The sequence below is a fragment of the Parasteatoda tepidariorum genome, chromosome 9 (assembly GCF_043381705.1).
Source record: "Parasteatoda tepidariorum isolate YZ-2023 chromosome 9, CAS_Ptep_4.0, whole genome shotgun sequence".
Taxonomy (NCBI): domain Eukaryota; kingdom Metazoa; phylum Arthropoda; class Arachnida; order Araneae; family Theridiidae; genus Parasteatoda; species Parasteatoda tepidariorum.
Genome location: NC_092212.1, coordinates 28725340 through 28749461, shown reverse-complemented (window position 1 = coordinate 28749461; position 24122 = coordinate 28725340). Strand labels below are relative to the sequence as shown.

Below are 24122 nucleotides of genomic sequence, written 5' to 3'. Positions count from 1 at the left end.
TGATTGACGAACTGATTCCATCTATACATTTGTATCTTATACCTGCAAAAGAAAACAGCTGAACAGATTGTCGTATAAACATCCGATTTGTTGGGTAATTTAAGGGCTTTGAACAACTGAGGAATTTGTTAATTGTGATCTCAGTGCATCAAATTAAAAAATTTTTTTTAACGTGCATGTGTTATGTATAGTTGTATTTTTTTAATTTTATTATTTTGTCAAGCACATGTTTAAGTAACTAAATAATTAAAATAAATATGCGTGTGAGTCTAGAAGGAAGAGGAAGATGATTAATCAATTATTTACGCGTAGAATGTTTTTTGTTATCTTGAATTGGAAGATTAATTTTAAACTATTTCGACGAACACTTAAAAATTCAAAAAATGAAAATAATAATAAAATAAAAAAAACTAAGCGCGTGTTAAACTAAAAACATATTTATGTTATAAAGTAACCATGGGTATTTTTCTAAAAAATAAATAAAAATAAAAAGGAACCTTTGTGCTTCGCTTTTTGCTTGCTTTATTTAATTTAATTTAATTTTTGATAATATGTATTTTTTCATTCCTTCCCAAGAATAAAAATTTTTTCTTGTAATTAACATAAATTCAAAAAAAAAAAAAAAAATTAAGAAATAAATAAATAAATAAATAATAATAATAATAAATAAATAAAATAAATATTTTTTTGATCAAAATAACTATTTTAAGAGGTCTTCTACCATTATATAAACATAATAATTTTTATTATTTTATAACCGGTGTTGAACAGCTGTCCCAATTCTGAGTTTACAACTATCGATGTTCAACTCCGTAGTCTTGTAATTTTGAAACGAACCCTGAAAACAAGCGAATTCCTCAATCAAGCATTGCGACAAACTTGCCTTCGAGGGGGACTCTTTCATGTGTTTGACATTTGCGTTACATCGAGTGGAAAACTACGAAAGCCTACCACCTTGAGTCCAACCGCAAGGGGATTCTAACCCATGATCTGTGTACCACTGAGAATACAATATCGTCAAGTCATAATTCCGACACGATTTTTCCTTATTTTTACTCTGGTAAAATGACAATTTAAAGAATCGATGAATAACAATGTATTTAGTGTCACGGTTTATAGTTATTAATTATTATTCCACATATTCCACACAAAAAAAAATTCTGATAATTCTTAATCAAAACAACTATGTAAAGAAAAAGAATCGGTAAAAGAAAAAAAAAACATTTTTTTTTCCTTCCCTTTCCTTTTACAGATTCTTTATCTTGGCTTGACTTGATTTTGAGTTTTTGACTTGGTTGAGTTTCTGATTAATAGGAAAGTTTTTATTAAGTGGTTGCTAGGTTATAATTAAGTTAGAAGGAATTTTTGAAAGTCAAACTATTTCGAGAGAATGCTTAAAAGCGTAAAGATTGAATACATGTTTAAATTATTGATTTATCATGGTGGGTATAGTAATTTTTTCTTCTTCTAAAGTTTAGAAACTAAGATTTATATTTAGAATCATTTAATGTTGCTAAAATTAAGAAAAAATTCCCTCAGTGAGCAAAAAGTTGGTTCCTTTGCTATACCTAGTGGACTACCTATCTAATTGTTAGAAAAACTTAATAAGCAAAAACAGATTAAGAAAATCACTTCATTCTAACTGATTTTTGGGACGATAGAAAGAAATATTAAATATTATATAATTTTTTTAAACAGTTATAATATGTATATATGACTGTTTCTAACCAAGAAGAAAGTAAATAATGATGAATTACTTATGATTAAGAATAGTAATAGGGAGCTTTCTTTAGTGCTCACGAAAAACAATTATAATTGAACTAGTTTTACTGCCAGTAATTTTTCTCTTTTCCGTATAACTGTTAGGTCTGGGTACAGAGTTTCCACGAACCTATCAAGTTTTCAAAATTGATTACTAAAATGAAACAAACGTCTATAATTTAATACATATGCAGGGGTCTGTTTAGAAGAAATTTGAGTCCGTTAACGGACCCTTCACAAAATATCTTTTCATAAAAACGGACCCTTCACAAAATATTTTAACTTAAAAACGGACCCTTCACAAAATGATNAAATATTTCTACTTATACAAACATCCTGTGCACATTCTTATTGATATTAAATGATAATACTAAATAAATAATTGATCAATTTATATTTATTCATAAAATTAATAGAATATTATGTAAATAAAAATTGATTTCTGGCAATTTTTTAAATAAAATATCATGAATTTAAGAATTGTTTAAGTTTACTTAACGCGTAACACATTAAAAGTGATACATTACTAAGTTGTGTTATTTAAAATATGTCAATTGAAATTATAGAAAATGTGAGTGATTTTGTTTCCATTATCCGTCCGAAATGAATATTCTGTGTTGAGTAGTATGAGCTAAATATGAAATATTTGTATGTTGCATCTCTAATTTAGAAGCAGCAATTGTTGAGTAAAATCTTGTACCTATTTACAATTTAAAAACTTCTTGAAAAGGTTTTCAGCAATTTTGCAATAACAGGTCACTATTCACAAAAGCAAGACCCTGGTTGAAAGAATGTGATTTAACGCTTATTTTATATTCACGAATTATGAATAGTTTTTTCGCAATTTTACAAAAACAGGACCTTTTACAAAATGTCTGGACAGACCCCTGATATGTAACTATAGATACTTTTTTAAGGAAATACAGAGATGCCAACTGCTCCGGACACGTCAAAATAATTTAAAAAACGGTAAATAACTTCAAAGTAAATTTTGCAAATATTTGGCTATTTTTGCTTGCTTTTTAAATGGTCTAGCATGACATACTACTATAAAGTGGTGAATGATATAAACCTACGAATTATTTAGCAATAGTGGTGGATAAAAATCTACTAAATTGAATTTATTAAACGAAGAATCACATGATAAACTACCACTTTAAAATATTTATTTTCTGTTCGGAGCAAATTGGCATCTTTGGAAATACTAACTAACTAATTAAGTTTTTCAGAGTACCTATCCATGTATGGATATCTGCTCTTTCATCTAAATTGAATAATTTGTGGTGGAAGGGAGGTACTGCGTTAACATTAAGTTATATCTCAGAATGAACAATAATTGATAAAATCAAGTCTGAGTCATACATAAAAATAAATCGCAAGTTGATACGTAATAAAGGGAACAAATTGAAGATAAAGAAAGAATATTTACACTATTTACAAAAGGGGGAAGACTCCCTGTGCACTCTCTCGCCTCCCCCCGGAATAGCCGGGCTTCATTGGTGCTTTGGAAATACATCTTTGGGAGAATAAGTTGTCTGAAATTTAAACTTTAAAGTGGTACCTTGAAAAAAAGGGAAATTTACTACCACTTAAACAGGGTTCCCGCGGTCCTTGAAAAATTTAAAAAGTGGTAGCAAATTTAGGGTGGAGCTACAATATAATTTTTTATTTTAATAAACTTTTTTATCGTAAAGTGCTGAAATTTTTGTGCATATATATATTTTTTAGAAAACAATTTTTAGTGGTGGCTACACAGAAATAAAAATGTCAAAATTTCTTTTATTTTTATTACCACTTTTTAAAATTCTCAAGGACCGTGGGAACCCTGTTAAATATAAATCTGTAAGATGCATGAGAAACACAAAGAGTAACAGTACCTTTTACTGAAAAGTTTCTTGGAGAATTATGATATTTTTCATGAAATTTGTTTGAATCACAATGTTTTAACTGCCATAACAGTTATCATTAAAAATGGCTCGAGAAAACTTTATTTTGTAATTGTTTTTTCATTGGCCATCAATTTTTAATTATTAATAGAAAGTTGCTGCATAAACTTTATATTAAAATTACTTTACGATTTAGCACTTAGTGGAAAGTTGCCTAAATTGTACTGCTCCCAAATCGAAGTCTACCATCTCTGATTTCTAAAGAAGCATTGTATAGAAAACACTAGCGGGTAAAATAGGAAGCTTTTTTCTAACGTGGCAGAAGAGTCAAGTTGCTGTGTACTTGTGTTAAATTTTTATTTAAGTTAATCGGTTTTACTTGTTTAGAATATAGCCTTTGAACATCTTGTGTAAGGATTTTACAGAATTAAAGTATTGTAGAGATTACCATATGATTGTTAAGCAACTTACTCATTTACGTTCTACTTGTTCCTTTGTTGACTAACTACTGTTTGAGGCTAGAAATAACATTTTGTTTAAAGTAGTTGCCTAAATCATACCAGAAATAGGTCATACCTACTAAATTGGTCGATTATGAAGTTATTGACACTGTATTGCTCCCAAACTGACGAAAAGTGTCTGAGAGCCTATTATTTGACTAACTTTCACCAAATATCAAATTTCTTATCTCGTGAGTGAAGCTTATAATAAAACTACTACAGAGAACTCTGTTTAACATCGTTTTTCGAAATTCTGTCTCCAAGAAAAATCAATAAGCCATAGTTTAAGTGCTTGCACTTCAAGCAAAACGAGGATTTTAAATTATATATTGGTATGTATCATCTTGCAGTGAAAAATTATCTGGGCTTTAGAACGGATGAAAAATTTAAATATTTTAAGAGTTATTAAAATATTTTAAAAATCACCAATTAGGCGACAATTACCCACCCAAATGAAAATTATCAAAATCACTGTATTATTCTCGGTTTTCTCTTGCAAATATTTATAAGCCCAGGTAATGCAGCTTTGGAGTAAGTTTTTAAATATTCAAAAATTAGACCGCAAACACTTTTCATTTTCATAAAAATGTGTCTTTTATTGACGTTTCGCGCCATTTTCCGTTTAAGCAATTTTAATTAAGCATCACAAAGCTTATAGAGAGGCTAATCTTGTCCTCTCAGCTGTTAAAAACTCACAGTAGATGTGAAAATAGCATATTATTCTAGGAAAAGTATCATTTCATATAGCGACGAAGCCTTCGAAAAACAACTTTAAAAGGATTTAACTATTCTGGTGCAAGAACCTTTAATTACTTTTTGACAGCAGGAAACCTAAATTTATGCTTGAATCAATCGTAAAGAAATGAAACGATTTCAGTAAATTTAAAGGGATTTAATATTCTTGTGATGATATTTATTTTCCGTATTCTTAAGAAGTAAAAAATGTTGAAGAACGTCGAAAAGACGAGCCTTCTGTTCAGTCAAGAAGTGAAAGAGTAATTGTTGGTTGGAAATGCGATTTGATAGACCGATCTGTTCCAATACTTCTTATGTTGAATGTTTTAATTGAACCATTTTCCCGATTTCTAAAACCTAAGAAGAAGAAGAAGATTGATTACTGATCTCAAAAAGTGGCAGTCATGAAAGTCACGCTTAATTCTTGCAGCGCGTAACATCATGTTCCATTGACTCACAGTATCATAAACCTATAAGGTCATTGTTCCATTGACTTTATAGATTATGATACTGTTATATTATCCTTGGTAATAGTTCAAAAATTTAATATTACATTTCTTATTATGTTAACAAACAATTGTTTCTAATTACGCATGGTCTAATTATTCACTTAATCAAAAATACTCAATATTTTTGAGGTTGGTACGATTGAAGGGATTAGGTGGTACATAGGCAACCAGTTTTCTAAATCGTACCACTTACTGATCTTGCGAAAATAATTCCTTTTAAGTACTTGTACAAATTTTATTACCAAAAAAATAATATAAGTAGCTGAATGACCGTAATTATTAAAATATTTCCCCCGTGATTGGCGATCGAAATGAGCTACAGGTGGCAAAGCAGGACTCTTTACTTATGACAACTAGACATGCTTTCATAATTAGCATGTGTATTACATTATGAAAGGATCGGCTGGGATAGCCTGGTTGGTAGGGCACTCGGCCCATGTTCAAGAGGTCGTGGGTTCGATCCCCTCTGGCCGAAGACTGAGGTGTAGTAAATGGTGACTGATGCACGTTAAATCTGTCGAGTCGCAAAGTCCTCCATGTTCCGACACCAAATCAATACCTCTGGGGGTACTGATCCAGGAGTTTCCTTGTCTTCTGGATTGGTTCAAAATTACAAGGCTACGGAGTTGAACACAAGTAGTCGTAAACCCAAAATTGGGTCGGTTGTTCAGAGACGGTTATAAAATAAGAAAAAAAATATGAAAGGATCGTGGAAAATTTTGAAACATATTTTTGGCAATCTAAATGTAAAAAATATTATGGAAGGGGCAAAGATCGTAACTCATTCTCATATATCTGAGCAAAGGAGGAGAGGGAAGGGGGAAGACACAAATCCCGTATTCGAGGGTTTGCGATCGCGAATTGCCAGTGATTTGTGGCAAATAAAAATTTAAACGTAAAAAGTGGATCGATTTAGGCAACTCCCCTATGCATGGTAAAGTTTTTTTCCTTCTTTTTTACTGTTTACCGATTATGTGAAATTGTGTTAGAATTATAGGAATGTTATTTGTTTCAGAAGGAACACACCTCGTGTTGCCACGTGGAGTGTTGCGGTAGAGGTGGTGCTACTGGGGATAACAACGACCGACACGAGCACCCTCCATCGGTGGATATTGAAATGAGAGAGAGGACGCCTTCTTCCACTGTAAGTAAAATCGCGATTTAAATGGCAGATTTTAATCGTTTGATCTAAATTCCGGATGCTCTGATTTTAGAGAAAAAAAAATTGTTTTCATTTCATTTTTTTGAAATTAGACGTGATTTAAATTTTGACAAAGGTTGACAATGTTTATTGACTTAAAATATCATAACGCTTTCAAAGAAGAAAAAGACAAAATCTGCCTCGTAATTAGTCTACTAGTCAAACGTCTTAGTTAAAAATACCAGGAATAAATTTTTTAAAAAAAGGGTCTTTTTTTCCGCGTAGTAGACAGCAGTCAGCTATCGTGTAAAAGCAGCTGACTATCATCCTGATAATTTTTTCAAATAAATATAACAAAATATGTCTTCTTGCTTTAGTTAACAAATTTGCTGAAATGCTATCGTAATATACATTAGATCTACCGGAATCTTCTGTCCGTTTAAGCACGCGCCTCATTTTACAGTAATGAAAAAGGTTCTTTTATAAAAGAAAGTGGTATATATAGGGTATTTACCTTTAACTCAATGGTAATATTCCAGCTTAAAGAGACAGAGCATATTATATGGCGCAAGAGAATATGAGCATTCATATTTCTACTTGCAACGAAAGTCATCGACAGAACTAAGTGATACATACATCTGATGTATACATTTAGTGCAGGGCTCAAAAATCCGCCCGTCCTCGGCGGTCAAAAATTCCCCTCGGACAACAAATTTCTCGAATCCAGCGTCCGCGCGGACGGCCATTTTCCCGTTAATGTTCGTGATACATTTTCAATTTTTGTTATCTTACAAGAGTCTAGCGCCTCTCTTCTAAAATGACCCTCTAATCTCGAAATACAGCAACATACTGCGCATGGTGGAATTGATGTTTTCTCTGTCTGGTAGTACTGCAGCGGTTGAAAGGGGCTTTTCAGCAATGAACTTATAAAAAAAACACATTACTTACTGGTCTTAAACAAGAAGCGTTAAACGCATTTATGAACATCTACCTAAATGGAAAACCTCTTTCAGATTTCTGTGCAGAAACCTCTGTAAATCATTGGCTTGATTGTGGAACTGGCAAACGTCATATTTGATTCATTTAAAAAACGCAGTACCATCGGATAAATTGACATGATAATTGACAGATAACTTAACCTTTGTTATTTAAATTATTTCATCAAAGAAATAAATTATTTCATAATAGAAATACTAGGTTTTACTATTAGTAACCTAGTATTTCTTTTATTACTGTATAATGTAATCCTAGTAACTACTAATTCATTGTGCAATTTATATAAATGTTTGTAATAAATAAGAGAAAATTATATTTTTATTTATTTAGAAGCGACGGGTTAGTTTCAAAGGAGGACGGGTACATTGTTGGACAAACCGTCCTCGGGGACGGGTAAAATTTCTGAGTTTTTTCGAGCCCTGACTTAGTGGAAAATGCCTTAATTTCTTTTTCTTTTTAAAAAGTCACCTTTTGTATCTTTGTACAATGTGGCGTATTTTTTCGTGAGCAGAAGTATCTGATGGATCTCATATATATACAAAATACAAAAACCACATTTTGTATTACACATATATGTATATAATTCAAAAACCTAAACGTTCTTAAATACTTGTGCATTCAGACAGAAAAACAAACTAAACTAAAAATATCATTTTGAAAAAAAATAAGTAGCATTCCGAACGAAACTAATTTCACATTTGAAATTACCACACCTAAATTAGATAAGATTAAGTACATGCAATACTCCAGTGTTAACTTAAATTGTTTTTGTTCTCAGGAGAAGAAACTAAGCTCCGGCTCTTTAGGAGGTGGTGAAACTTCACGGCCCAAGCATGTCACAGTACATCCCCCGGGTACAAAGACAGCAAAGCCTACAGTGAAGAAAAAATCCATTCAAGCTGATTTGGTAAGTTTATTTCCTCAAATCCTAATTAAGATCCAGTTATGTACAATGGATTTTCAGTAGATCCTATCACATGTAAGAGTTTGCCGGGATAGCCTGGTTAGTAGGGCACTGACCCCATGTCCAAGAGGACGTGGGCTCGAACCCTGCCTGCCGAAACATTTCCTTTGTAGTAAATGAGGAGTAATGCGCGTTAAATCTGTCGAGTCTCAAAGTCCTCCTTGTTCCCATAACAAATCAATACCTCTGGGGATACTGAATTGGAGATCGTTTGTTCTCTGATTCAGGTCAAAATTACGATATGTGGATGAATGAATATGTGTATGAATGACGTATGGGTGTGGCAGAAGTCGAATTCTTGGCCATAGATAGCGCCACTGGAAAAACAAGAACAATCGCACCCCCTCTGCCTAAATTGCATACGTCAAGAATTGAGGGCAAGGAAAGGGCCGACTTCTTGGCTAGGTCTGCTGCTCAGGAATCTGTGCGTTGTGGTGGAATCTCACACCTAGTAATATTTCATCACTTACTAAAATAGAACTAAACAATCGTATGAGAACTCTCAGCCACTCACGATATTTTGGAATATGTCCAGGTGAGTCTTTCCAGCTCAGAACCAAAACGTCTACTCGTGCTTCATGAGTGGTCATATAGGTGGCCTCACTTTTCGACCGGGTCAAAAGTTTTTCTCAGAATGCCACTGTTATTCTGCTTCTGCCGACATAGCCTTCCCTTCCTACATTTTAGCTACCAAAGATGAAGCTAGATAATCAGAGATTTGTAACAATAACAACGATACAATTTTTAGATAAATGAAAAGGCGTGTTTCATGAACATCTCATTCATTGTTGATTATCATTTTTTTCTTTCTTTTATAAAAATATATTCTTTCTTGGGAATAATTTGTTCAAAATTGCGCCTCTTTATTTTTTCAGGACATTCCAAGAGAAATCCTAAAATGTAAGGAAGAAGGTGCTGAAAGATTAGATCTTAGTAAAGCAAATGTAAGTTAGTTTTGTTAATCATGTTTTTGAACAATTTTTATGTAAAGCAATTTCAGGTAATTTTTAATATAGATTTTCTCCTTTATTTGCCGAAATAAAATATCAGAAATATTAAAACAAGCAATTTAATCATAAAGTTATAAATTAAATGCTGTTAAAAAAATCTTAATTCATTTAATAAATCAAATTTTATAAGTAAAACGTTATTTTTTATGTACACTTGTTGCATTCAATGCCAACTTCTAAAATGTTTTGATTCCTCTTTTTACAATATTTGAATAAGAAGTTAAAACGCAGTTTATTTTAAAAGCTGAAATGGTAGATACAAGAAAGAAACATCTAATGGCTATAAAGCAATTTTTGCTACCACATTTTTTAATTAAGGCACTTTTTACATCATTGAAGCATATATAGGGACCACGCTAAGGAATTAAAATTATTAGCACTAATTTGTTATTAATGCTAGCAATTTTAATTATTAATTTATTATTAATTATTATTATTTATTATTATAATTATTAATTTATTATTATTTATTATTATTATAATTATTAATTTATTATTAATTATTATTATTTATTATTATTATAATTATTAATTTATTATTATTTATTTATTATTATTAATTTATTATTATTATTAATAATGTCATCGTTTTTTAACTGTTATTAACTATTATTTAATTTTGTGCTTGGTTTCATTTTTGACATTAGATTTAATCGAAGTGACACCTTTTTGACAAAAATAATTATAAAATCACTTNTTGTTTCAGGCTTATATTATTTTGTCCCAATTCTGATTGGTTATGCGGTGCATCCACCGAAAATTATTGTTATCGAATAAAAAATACTGATTTGTTTAGAAAACTCATTTTGGCGTAATTTTGAGGACCGAGATAAATATATATTTTTCTTTCCAGTGGAAAAAAATCATTCATCAATACTTTTGCAAAAACAAATTTATTCTCCAAATTTACGATTTTACAGCATTTGACGAGGTTGCGAATGCTTTGCTCCGGCCCTGCATATATACAAATGCCAACTCCCTCCGTACGAAACCAACTCCCCTTTGTAAGAAAATATTTTCTAGTGGTTACGAAAGTTATTTTTAGTTCAGTATTTTTCAGCTTAAGTAATTTTTTCTACCACTACATATCAAAAATTCAAAGTGCCATATCAAATTGCAGTTATCTCTCTTGTACATATTCTTGTACATATTCTTTTCTAAATGTTTATTTTAATCTTGCATTGCCCATCTTTATTATTATTCCATTGATATGAGCTTCGGCTATTCTTAATATTTCTCCACTCAGATGACTGAGTTAGGGCCCCTGACCGGGACGAAACTTAGATAACTACCTCACATAGGCATAGACAGTTATCTCGTTGTGGCATTTATAAAGAGTAAGCGTATTTATCCTCATTACACGAGTTTTACTACTTAATTCGGTACCAGTTTATTAAAAATTTTGCTGTAAGCGGAGCAGTTGGCATTCCTGCATATATTATCAACCATTTGAGAGTTAAAATAAGAAAACTATTCACTCCAATATACTTTTTTTTGGATCGTATTCATAAATTTGCCACTACAGGGGACATGGAAACACTTTTATACTAACTCTTTGCAAGCAATCATAATTTTAACCTGCAAATGTTGTGGAACATTTAACGGGGTAAAAATGGGCAAGGATGAAAGATCCTCCTTGAAGCTTTTCGAAATGATGTTTTTTTACCCATACGAAATTTGCATAGACAACTATGAACGTAGGAAGTTAAGAGTCGATTTTCTTTCACAGCGCCACTAGAAATAAAAAAGAAAAATTTTTTTCTTTAGAAGCATTTCAAATTGCTGGTGTTCAAGCCATTAAAAGTTAATAAGAAGTTAAATTCCTACGTTCATTTTGGTCTGTCCAAATTCTGCCTGGATAAAAATGACACGATTTCTGCCAAGTAAAATCCTTCCGCAACATTTGAAGCTTAATGTTATTTTTATTTTTACGGCAGGCATTGAATTTATCGTTCTTCGCCCTTGGAACATTACCCACGCCACACATACCCGTTCATAGGGTGGGCCACATTCACACACAACAGAGGACATCACACAGAGAGAAACATTTATGCCCTGAGCGGGGTTCGAAGCCTCAGCTATTGTATTCGCTGTCAGACACGTTAACCGCTCGGCCACTTGGCAGCCTGATGCTAAAAGAAAGATTGTTTACATACAGTATAGAAATATTTTCATAAATTTGCCTTAACAACCATACTTTATAATTTTTCACTTTGCGGCTTCTAAAAATGTACAAAGAAATAATTCCTTGTATATCTTCAGTGCGGATGTAGTGTAAAATGTAATTGTCACTTCTTTTCGCAGATTACACAACTGCCAGTATTGGTGAGAGAATTGACGCACTTGCAAGAGTTGTATCTCTATGGAAACAAGCTGTCGACCCTTCCGACAGAAATAGGTTGTCTAGTCAATTTGAAAACTCTTGCTCTGAGTGAGAACTCTCTAACTAGTCTACCCAACTCTCTTTCAAACCTTCGATGTCTCAAAGTACTAGACCTCAGGCATAACAAATTAAACGAAGTAAGTTTCTCATCTCTTTTTAATTGCATGTCATGTATCACATACAATCGATAAATAACGGGTCAGAATCAATTTTAATTTTATAACCGTCATTGAACAGCCGACCCCATTTTTTAGATTTACGACTACTAATGTTCACCTCCCTAGCCTTGTAATTTTGAGTCAATCCAGAAGACAAAGAAACTCCTGGATCAGTACCCCTAGAAGTATTGATTTGTTATGGGAACATGGAGGACTTTGCGACTCGACAGATTTAACGTGCATCAGTCACCATTTACTACACGGGGAGTCTTCGACCGGCTGGGATCGAACCCACGAACTCTTGGACATGGGCCTAGTGCCCTACCAACCAGGCTATCCTGGCCAATCAGAAATATTTTATTTTATTTTATTTTATAACCGTCGTTTAACAGCCGACCCAATTTTATGGGTTTACGACTGCTAATGTTCAACTCCGTAGCCTTGTAATTTTGAATCCAATCCAGGAGACAAGGGAATTCCTGTATTGGGAGAAAATTTGCCTTCGTGGAGGACCTTTTGATGGAGTTAACCTGCATTTGCGTTACATGGAGAGGAAGTCCAGGAGAACCTCCCACAGTTAGCCTGACGGCAAGGGGACTCTAACCCATGGTCTGTCTACCACTGAGGATATTTCACGTCATCACTGTGGTCGGTGCAAGCCGGATGCGGAATTCGTATCGAGTGGTATTCGAACCTGGTTTGCCTCATTGGAAGGCGAACGCTCTATCCCCTTTGCCATCGCGGCTCGTCAGAACGATTTCATATAATTTAAAGAAATTCAAAAGTATTTTTTTTCAACCGCTTAGGTCTATCTCATTCAAAATCATGATCGTTAAACCATTGGCCACTGTTTGTTGAACGGATCTTATTCGTCACTGATTTCAAATCTGCAATAGACCTTTCTCTACGAGCTTCACTTTTCTGCTATTTTATAATATTTTCCTAACCAGGATTTTTCAAAAATCACTCCAGTGAGTACTAAGTATCCCTACTAATGTGCTACGTAGGGAGTGGTAGAATAAAGGTGATAATACATTTCACTTTATGATGTGATACGTTAAGGTTATATGCTTTTTTTGTCTTAAATGTTATTTTTAAAAGAGCAAACAAGTGTATATCTATGCATATAAACCTATACGTTCTAAACAAATTTGCACATTCCGATAATAAATAAACTAAACTAAAAATACTACTTTGAAAAAAATCTGCAGCTTTCGGAACAAAGCTAATTATAAATTTGAAAGCTCCACACCCCAATTAGGTAAGAACAAGTACTTGTATAAATGCAACAAGAAATTTGTTCTCCATTTTTATGTAAGTTATATTATAACATTATAAGTTTTGGTATGTTACTACTTCCGAAAGCTGAAATGGTATCACTCCAATTTTTTTTCTTATTTCGATTTAAGTTACCGTCTTGTGAAACTGTAACGAACAGAAACTTTTGTGAATAAACTAGAAGCCTAACAAGTTCAAGCGCGACTTTTATAATTGCCGCTAGTTAACCCTTTCCGGTGCAGAGTTGCCCATCTGACAACACTAGAAATGTAAAACTAATTAAATGTAAATATAAAACAGTTGTTTAACACGTTGACGCCAGGTGTTGCTCCTGAAAACGGGACGGAAAAGAGAAAATACTGGTAGAAGAACTATTTTAATATTCAACTATATCAATTTCTAGATAATATTTCGGAGGAGTTAATCTATTCTCAACAATAACAATTCATTGTAAGGAAACTAATCACGGCGAAGAAGCAATTCAATATAAAAATTGCATCCGTTAAAAACAATTGGTAGTTACGGATTTTTATTATTCCCGGAAAAAGAGACACTAAAAAATGAAATGTATTTGTTACGTTGTATTGTATTTGTTTTTACTCCGGTGCGCCGCCCGATGAGACAATCTAGCGTGACCCACCACCCACCGGTGGGTCACCCCGGCGTGAACGTGTTAAGGAATAGCCACCACTATTCTTTAAGCAACAAATAATTTTTTTTTAACTGCTACTGTCTTCTCGATACCCAGTGGGCACCTGTGGCGAAGCCACTGCGGTGGAGCAGCGTCGCCCACGTCACACAACCACAAACCCGTTTATAGAGCGGGTTACATTCACACACACACAAAGGAGAAAGGACATAGAGCGCACAGAGAGAGAAAGAAACGTCCATGCCCTGAGCAGGATTCGAACTCGTGACCATCAGCTCCGCAGTCAGACACGCTAACCACTCGACCACCTGGCCGGAACAACAAAGAATTTTGATACATCATTTCAATTAGAATGTACTTTCTGAGGTCGCACTTGCCAAATGTCTAGTCTGCCTAAAATTTTCAACCGAAATTTGTTGTCTCGGAAAGTGTTAAGGGCAAATATAAAACCACTATTTTCATAGAGGCATTGTTAAAATAACTTTTATATAAACACACTCAGTGAACAGGGCAATATCGCGGAGGATCTTTTTATTTTCAGAAAAAGAGTATCATCAAATTTTTTCATTTGTATCGTTCTCTCTTCTCATTATTAATTTCATAAGAATTTCGACGTTCCCAATAATCTTTGATAAGATTTCAGATGCTTTGGCCTGATTGTTTTGAATTTAAGCTTTTATCTGAAATGCACGTTAATAGGGAATTTTTTTAATGTTCTATTTACAGATTCCAGAAGTCGTTTACGAGTTGACCTCACTGACGACTCTATATCTGAGGTTTAATAGAATAAGAATAGTTGGAGAAGAAATTGCTTTTTTGCAGGTAAGAAATATTTCATAATTGAACTTTATTCCTCTGTTTGAGGCTAATATTTTTCTTATAAGATCCTTCAGATTTATTGTAAAGTTTTTTAGCTGAATGGCACAAGAGCCGAAATCGGCCCCAAGCACAGGAGGTTAAATTTAAAAATTGGTGACGAAGTTGTTTTGAAATTTACCAGTTACTGAGAGAATTATTCAATCCGTGATTAAATTTACCCATGTGACCTATTTTGAGTTAACGAATACCAATAACTAGCTTAACCCCACCCCCGCAAGGGGACACTCCGAAAGTTCAAAGTGCGCGCAACAGTTCAATCATATAAGCAAACATGTTCAAAATTTTCAAATTAGAGTTTTAACAAATAGGTAGAATATTAAATATGAAATCCAGAAAACAGCGTTACTTAGAAATGAACTAAATACAAACAAACGTCACAAAGAAAATAAACATATCAATCGGAAGAGATATTGATGTCCAATCTTCAGTAGGGGTGCTAAGTTAATAAAAAGAAACAATTTCACATGATTAAATATAAGATGTTTGTAACTCAGAATATAATTTACGAATACCAATGCTTCACTCCGTAGCCTAGTAAATTTGAACACTATCCAGAAGGCAAGAGAACTTTTGGATCAAGTATTGGGAGAAATTTGCCTTCGTGGATGTATTTTTGATGGAAATAACCCGCTTTTGCTTTACATGGAAAGAAAAAAGACGAAAACCTCCCACGGTTAGTCTGAAGGCAAGAGGACTCTAACCCATAATGCTTCTTCCACTGAGGATGTTTTTCTTCAGCACTGTGGTCGGAGCGAGCCAGGTGCGGATTTCGTATCATTCGAGCCCAGGTCTTCTTATCGGAAGGCGAGTGCTCTATCCACTCGACTAATTTACTTATTATTACACATAAAGAGGCAGCCTTATGTGCTTGTTACAATTTACAAAGATGGCTTATAGGTGTGAAGAATAGTGGGATTCGAATTCAAACGTGATTTGAGGAATGTCAGTAACATTGAGCTCTGAGTGAATCGTTCTTATGAGATTATCGTACATTTTAACGACTTTAATTTTACGTCAATTTCGTCCATGGTCAGTTGTAACACAGATATTTAATTTACAAAGTTTTTAGTCGATAGTATTTAATTTAAATATTTTGATTCTTTGATGTTTTTCTAAAAGTTTTTAAATTTTTCTTGAATGTTCAACTGTAGGAATCTGATGTTCAACTTGCTCAGTTTTAAAAACGAAAATAAAATTTCTCGCATACCACCTAAATCTGCATAAACAAACCAAGACACATTTATATTTCTAAAAAGGATGAAATTTGAGTTAAAATATTAAGTAAACTGAAATGCATCTTGAAGATCTAATAAGACTAAACCCCGTTTTGTGAAAAACGATCTTTCTTTTTGTACCATCTTTGCAAGACTTTGCATGTTAGTTATACAAGTATGCATACATTGTATTTTTATACAAATTTAATCACATTGATTTTATCAAGTTTATATGAATATTGCAGCTCCTTATTTGTAATTTAGCTTTCAATTAACCACTACTTTAGTAAAAACATTTTAGAGCATTAAATTTTTTGATTAGCATGTCCATTCTTTTTACGGTAAAATCTTTTAATCTGGCTACCTTCTTGGCCCCCAAAATGTCGGCTTTGCCAAAGTTTATCTGCATTTCAGTTCAAACGCTCTTAAATTAATTAATATGTTTTTTTTTTCAGAATCTGACGATGATGAGCCTAAGGGAGAACAGGATAAGTGAATTACCGAAAGGAATCGGTAAATTGAAGAAACTAGTCACTTTTGATGTTTCGAACAATCACTTAAAACATTTGCCTCCTGGTTAGTATTTCTCCTATTCCTTTTTAACTAACTAAAAATAATTGCAATTATCCATTTTCTTTTAAAAACTGCAAATTCTGGTATTTTTTCCTTAAAAGTCACAATATATGACAATATATGCCTTAAAGTCACAATGCATGCCTTAAAGTCACAATATATGACAATATATGCCTTAAAGTCACAATATATGACAATATATGCCTTAAAGTCACAATATACGACAATACATGCTTTAAAGTCACAATGTATGCCTTAAAGTCACAATATATGTCAATAAAGTCACAAAACCGAATATCAGCAGATTTAATTTAAAATTTAGCTAGTATTTAAACCTATCTCTACGTGATCATTTGATTTCATATATTTATTTGCGCGAATTATTTATATGTGTATAAATTATTCATGGTAGTTAAAATTATTTTAATTTGCAACTATTGAAATATTTTGAATTTTTTAAACATGAAATAATATATTACATTTTAAATTTTTCGTCACCCTTAAAATATTTTGGGAAAGTTTCTGGCTGAAAGTAAAAGTTGGCAACTTTAACCTATCCTAACGCTGAAACGAGAAACAATTTGAAAAATTATGAGACAGTATACTCAAAAAATTTTCAGCCAGATTTCATATTTCATTTGTAACAAATAATTCCTGATCTCTTCAGGGTGTTAAAACTTTCCCGTTAAAGCATTGAGCTTTCACGTAAATCCGGGGTTGTATCCCGGTCTGGGACTTGAAGCACACCTTGTTTCAGATCTGTCGATTCGATACCAGATTGTAGAGGAAGTAAAAGTGGCTTGCGGGCAATGCTCACCTCCTCACCAGGACCAGTCCATTGGCCTCAAAATTCTGAAACCTTAACCCCCATGGCCTACAACTAGTTATTTAATAAATGATTTATTGTATACGCAAAACATACATGAAGTGATCCGTAATGACCGCTCTTAATCTATAATTTTAGAGTACTTGTCAAAAATGGAATAAAAACCACACACATTATGCCGACCGGACTGTGTAGTGGTCAGGGAGCTGACCTCCCATTAGCAAGGTTCTGGGTTCGAATCCCAGACAAGGCATGCTTGTTCTTTCATGCTCTGTACTATCTGTCCTTACAATGGGAGCAACGTGCTCCAGAAAGAGTGGTCAGCAAATCTGTCCTACTGATACCTTAATGACGAGTGTCAAACAGGTGAACATTGGAAAAAAATGTACACATTATGGATGGCAAGATAATATTGAAGAGCGAGGAAAAATGCTATTATAATCTATCGTGCCATTACTGAGAAAGGTTGGGTTGAAAGCTTGAAAACTGAAAACGTGCTTGGTTGCCATAAGAAACTGCAAAAAGAAATGAAAGATGATTGTTCGAAATACCTCCAGTTTACAGAGGACAATCAAATTGGTTTCGCTATTTTTCATTCGGTGTCCGTTACAGTAGGTATCTTCTCTTGGAATTCGTTAGATTTTGATAGCGTTTCTGCCATTCTTTGCTTAAATAGTGATTTGTATTTTTTTGAACCTCAATTTTGATTATATAAGGCTTTAAAATTATATATTTAAGGCAGTCAATAGAGAACAACCAGTATATTTCCACTCAGGGAAGCAAAATAGCTGGTTTTCAAAAACTTCGCTTCGCGATAAGCAGCACTGTATTGTGTTGTTTTCCAGCTAAAGGGGCCAATTTTCCTATAACCCTCAGAAAAGAAAAGAAAATGCTGAATTGTTTTCGAAACTTTTTGTTTAGCTTTAATCTAAAGGGGGGGAAAACGAAAAAAAGAAGAATAGAAAATGGTTGTTTATTTCGATTTTGGCCCTGATAGAACATCCGATTGCTCTAAATCATTTTCTTTTATATGTAATTTAAATAAATCTTTTAAATTTTACTTTCGTGAAACTCTGCTACATATTCTGAAATTTCATCTGTATTATATTTGTTTCAGAGATTGGTGAATGCACCCTTTTATCCACATTGGATGTTCAGCACAATGAGTTAGTCGATATACCAGAAACAATAGGTTTACTCCAGAACTTAAGCAGACTCGGTCTCAAGTAAGTCTATGTTTTAGTTTTTAATTTTTATTAATTGCGGATTTTTACAAAAACAATTTTCCATGATACAATAAGGGATATTATCTTCTAACTGCAATACTGGCCATGAGCCCGCTAGTATTAGTATTAGTAGTGCGGCTTTGAGGAGAACTCCTCCAGACTGAAAGTCTGGGGCTGTCTGCTGCTATGGTAACAAGCGAGAGCATATTCCTAATGGGGGTGAAATGGAGGAAAAAAGGTGTCGATTGGTTTACCCACGACGACCTACATTAAGATTAGGACAAAACTATTCACCCCACACCCCTATTCGAAGTGACCTTTCCTCGTAACCATAGTACCTGGAGGAGTTCTCCTGGAAGCCGCACTATATAATAGACAGAATTCGTTCATTGTAACATTGGCACAGTAAAATATCAAAAAACTCGAAACATACAGAGTTCGTTTATTGCAATTTTGGCAATGGAGAGTTGTAATGCTGGTAAAGGAAGCCGTAGAAAGGTTGTAACTACAAGAGCTCGCTTTTAGTAATGCTAGAAGCGCTGAAAAATGCTAATATTGTTTAGATGTTTTACTGGACAATCGTGACCTGTTTTATGCATAAAATTAGCTGCTGGATAGCTGGATTTATATTTATAGTCTTTCCAACTTTCATGGACTTTTTCCACAGCTTTTTCTTATAGGTCATAAATTTTGTTCTGTTTCATGCTCTTTAGCACTTTCGTGAGCCTATAGTGATTAGTCGAAGTCTTTTTAATGTTCCATGCTTTACTAAAAAATTCCTTCGCTACCCTCAATGCCTAAATGCGATGGGATCCATTGCAATACGATCACGTTATTATTATTTTTGAAAATTCGATTGTTTGTTTAATGCGTGAAATAATACAAGCCATGATTCGGTGATTCGACGTAACAGACTGTTTTGCAGCTACTGAGTCTACTATTATTATGGTCCTGGAAAAGAATTTGATATTTTCTATGAAACCAATAAGATGGCACGTCAAAGCTAGAAATGTCTTTTACTCCTGAAGTGTGGTGTGACAACAATCTTCTATAAACCTAATGCGGAGGGTTAACCTCTAACTGCTTTATGTTTTTGAGTCATATGTAGGGGAGAGTGGGGTCAATTGTAAAATTTTTTACTTTACTATTTTTAACTAACAAAAAATCCAATATATTATTAGTATTAATTGACAGACGAGTAAAGTAGACTATCCTCTACTAGAAAAAAAAAATAAATACCTGATTTTAAATATTATTATATTAGTTATTAACAATTTTTGACAGTCGTGCAGTTGTTACAATTGTCCCCACTTACGGGGTCAATTGTAACAGTTCATAAATTCAACCAAAACATAGTTAATTATACATATTATCATAGTTGTGATATATTTTTTTATTGATCAAAATAGCAGTGATATTTTAGAAGTAAAAATAATAATGAGCAGAAACCTAAAAGGTTAAACTTTTAACATTAAGGGGTTAAAAATTTTAATTTATGCTGTGAAAGGTGACAAATGAAATAATGCACATGCAACATAATATAAATGATATAGGAAACTATTGGTGGTTCTTAAAGAGTTAAGTAATGGTTTGTAAACATAAGATTATTTGTTTTCAGCTGTTACAATCGTCCCTTTACTTATTGTTACAATTGTCCCCAAGACGCCATTTCAGCTTCATTTGTTAAAAACAATGCTAGTTAATTAGCAAAACTAATCTTTTTTTTTATTGAAATGTTAATTAAAGTGTCCACTTACATATTCGGTTACTAATTTTTATTTGTTTAAACAAAATTACTTTGTTACAATATAATATTCTAATACCAAAAAAAGTACTTGCGTGGCGTGAAAATATCTTTTGTGATGTAACTCTTTCAAAAGTACATAAAAATGATTGCCATCAGGGGTGTACATGTAGATTTATTAAATACACCTTGTGCGCCACCTAGGAACCAAATCTAGAACCCGACACTCGAAATTTTTGCTCTGTTACAATCGTACCCTGTTACAATTGACCCCACTCTCCCCTATACTTTTAGAGAATGAGCAAAGATAAGATCATTTAAAATTTCATCTACAAAATTATACCTAAAGAAGTAGCTAGATTTCATTGTACTTTATAAAACTCTCTTTTCTTTTAGATACAATCAACTGACATCGGTACCAAAATCTCTTAGCCAGTGCGTTCTCATGACAGACTTCAATGTAGAGAGCAACGCTATATCACAAATGCCAGTAAGTTCGTTTCATCTGTTACCTTACTATATATAGTATTATAACTAAATGTGGTGATAACATTTACCACTCTTCTCATTGGGGCTAGCAAATAATATGGCATGATTGTCATTTAAAAAAAAAAGAAAATAAAGAAATATCATGCTGTCACTAACAGGCTAGAAATAAAAGCATTCTTCAATATATTCACCTACAAACTATTTACAAGGAGTGGTTTTTAATTTCCAGAACAGATCCCACACCGAAAAAAATTCCGAATCAAATTACGGTGAAATTTTAAGTAACAATTCTGCTATACCATTATTTTATATAGATATATTTGCTGTAAAATCACTGAATCGCTGCAATTAAATAAATATTACTGAAAAAATTACGATATCAAATTTTACAGTAAAAAGGGGTTTTATGGATGTTTCACTCAGGATTTCAGTACTTTTTACCGTAATTTGTTCCAGAATTTTTTACAGTGTAATTATTTCCTATGTGGATTAGAATACCCACTTAATGAGTTTTGAAGTAGCCTCCACCTAATAAACTTCGTATTAAACATCTGGAAAAGTTTTACGAACAACTTTTAAAGTTCTCTGTCGGAATGCTTTTTATTCTTGTGTTCTAAATGTCATCAAAATCTTTAAATCTTTGCTAATGAACAAAATTTAAGAATGTTGAAGACATAAAAAAATCACAAAGCCAAAAGTAAATAATTAAATTAATATTTAGCGTGAATTTCGATTATATTGTGGTATAAAATGTAGGAAATAAACAGAATAGGAAGTTTTAAAAATAATTTAAATTTCTCTTTTAGAATGCTTTTTATTCCGACATCCTTAAATCTTTGCTAAAAAATAAGATTTAAATATGTTGTAATCAACAAGAAACCTCCAATGTCAGAATTAAATTAAAATAAATTTACAGTGAATTTTAATTTTATTTTAGTGTAATTACAGAATCGAAAGTTTAGAAACAATTTTTAGAAGTTCTCTTTCGGAGTGCTTTTTAATTCTGATATTCCTTATGTCTTCAACATCCTCAAGAATTTGCTAAAGAACAAGATTTATAGATATTTAAGTAATTAAAGTAACCTCAACGTCAAGAATTGAATTTAAATACCTTTGCTTTTAATTAATTTTCATTTGTGGTGTAATGCATAGGAGTTATAACAAAAATCTATTTCAAAGCAAATGTTTACGACCCAGTGTTTACCAGCAAAAAGAAGCAAGCCAATTGTTTAATATTTTAATTTTCTGTCGATTAGTATTTTTAGTGTACTTGTTTAATTGTATATCATGTTTTAATCATTCTTTTGTAATTTATTTTCAGGAAGGTCTTTTATCTAGCCTCCTCAATCTGTCTAGTCTGACTATATCTAGAAATGCTTTCACATCATACCCTATTGGTGGACCCTCACAGTTTACCAACATATATGTAAGCTTTTTTTTCTATACAGCTACATAAAGCACTGTATATATTTATGTTCCGTTACCTACACGAAAGATTTGGCAACATTTTGAGGACAACCGGCAAGTATAAAACAATGAAAAACATCTCTTAAGAGAAAGAATTCAAAGTGTCAGGGCAAGCCTTACATATTTGTTTAAAAGTTTTTGCAAGTGCAAAAACCTATTCGTGCGAACAAGTTCTGATACCGAATTATCTCCAAAGCACTATTTATTTATTGTCACACATGCATATGCTGACTTGTGTGCTCATACAAAGATGACATTGAGCTGCGGTAGCTATTGAGATGGAGTTACATGCGCCTTCCAATGAGAAAACCCAGGTTCGAATCTCGACTGTGGTTGGTTGATACGAATTCTGCTCCCAAGTCGCACCAACCATAGCGCTGACGTTAAATGTTCTCATGTCAATCATTCTCACCAATCAAGGGTTAGAATCCCGCTTGCTGTTGGGCTAATTGTGGGAGGTTTTGTGGCTTTCCTATCTATGTAACAGAAGATAGGGTTAGTTCCATCAAAACATCCTCTACAAAAGCTAGTTTTTCCCAATGTTTGATACAGGAGATCTCTTGCCTGGTTGGTCTCTCTGGGTTGGGTTCAAAATTACAAGGTTACGGAACTGAATTTTGATAGAGTTAAACTCAGAATTGGGTCGACTGTTCGAAACCAGTTATAAAATAAAATAAAAAACGACTTTTAAGTTCTTGTCTAATTAACCTTTTGGGGACGGGTGATTCAGAAAAGTTGTAAATTAATCAAGTTGTAGTTTAATAAAAAACGGTAACTTAAATGTAGTCGTTGCTAATTTGACAGACTTACTTTGCTTTTACTTTAATTATTGTTAGTTTAATCATATATATAATCAATGTTAATTCAAAGTATAACGAAATAGTTTTATTTTGAACAAAGTAATGGTGAATTAAATAAATCAAACAATTATAACTCCACCCACAAATAAACTGCTAAAGAAATACTTTGATTACCAGTTTTATATTTTTACCCTGATTGATATGGTTTTATGCTGGCCGTATCTATGACAGTCGGTGCGAAAGGGTTAAAGAACTGATAGCAAAAATTAGAAAAAGACATCACAAAGATACATCCTGGGATACGCCGAGATTCGAACTCGCTACCTTCACGTTACAGAGCGATTGGCGGATCGGTGAGACAGCTCACAGTTACTATTATTTAAGTTAATTTGTTTGAAGAAATGTTTATTAGGGTTTATAGATAATTTATCTTCATTCGCCTTTTCTTGATAATGATTAGGAGACAAAAATCAAATTAGTCGATTCTAAGAGCCACAATTTTCTTTTCAAAGTATTAAAAAATATCGTGTTATCAACAGTGATGGATTTTATTGGAATTCCACTATCTCGGTATCTGGTCTAAAATATCGATATTTTATTGCGTTAGTTTTCGTATTTACCTTAGTTTTACATTGATCAATATTTTCGTTATTCGCATGAAATTTATCAAAACTCTACCTGTCAACTTTTAATTTTTTCGAAAATTATTATCCCAATGATAATGACAGTCCAAATATTAAATGGAGAACATAATTTTCACTACCACTTTAATTAAAAGAATAAAATTTTAGGCAAAGTCAACAGTTACGCAACACTAAAAAAAAGTCGAATTCAAGAAAATATCGCATTTATCACTATAAAAAATACTGGCGATATCATCGTATTCAAGCATTCAATTTATTGATAATTCTCAGTTATTACAATTTAATAATAA

The 24122-nt window shown here is 32.8% G+C and overlaps 1 protein-coding gene across 3 annotated transcripts in view; it reads left to right on the top strand.

Moving 5' to 3' along the window:
• Nucleotides 1-24122, top strand: part of LOC107447237 (leucine-rich repeat protein soc-2 homolog) — a 101550-nt gene that overhangs the window by 63350 nt on the left and 14078 nt on the right. For 2 of the 3 annotated variants that reach the window (XM_071184953.1, XM_071184951.1), the window contains exons 2-10: nt 6407-6535; nt 8307-8435; nt 9368-9436; nt 11807-12022; nt 14697-14792; nt 16519-16639; nt 18580-18688; nt 20829-20922; nt 22243-22347. In XM_071184953.1, coding sequence (XP_071041054.1) covers nt 6509-6535; nt 8307-8435; nt 9368-9436; nt 11807-12022; nt 14697-14792; nt 16519-16639; nt 18580-18688; nt 20829-20922; nt 22243-22347 — 966 coding nt within the window. In that variant the 5' untranslated portion in view covers nt 6407-6508. The remainder of the gene's footprint in view (nt 1-6406; nt 6536-8306; nt 8436-9367; nt 9437-11806; nt 12023-14696; nt 14793-16518; nt 16640-18579; nt 18689-20828; nt 20923-22242; nt 22348-24122) is intronic. The other variant, XM_071184952.1, reaches the window with a different exon arrangement.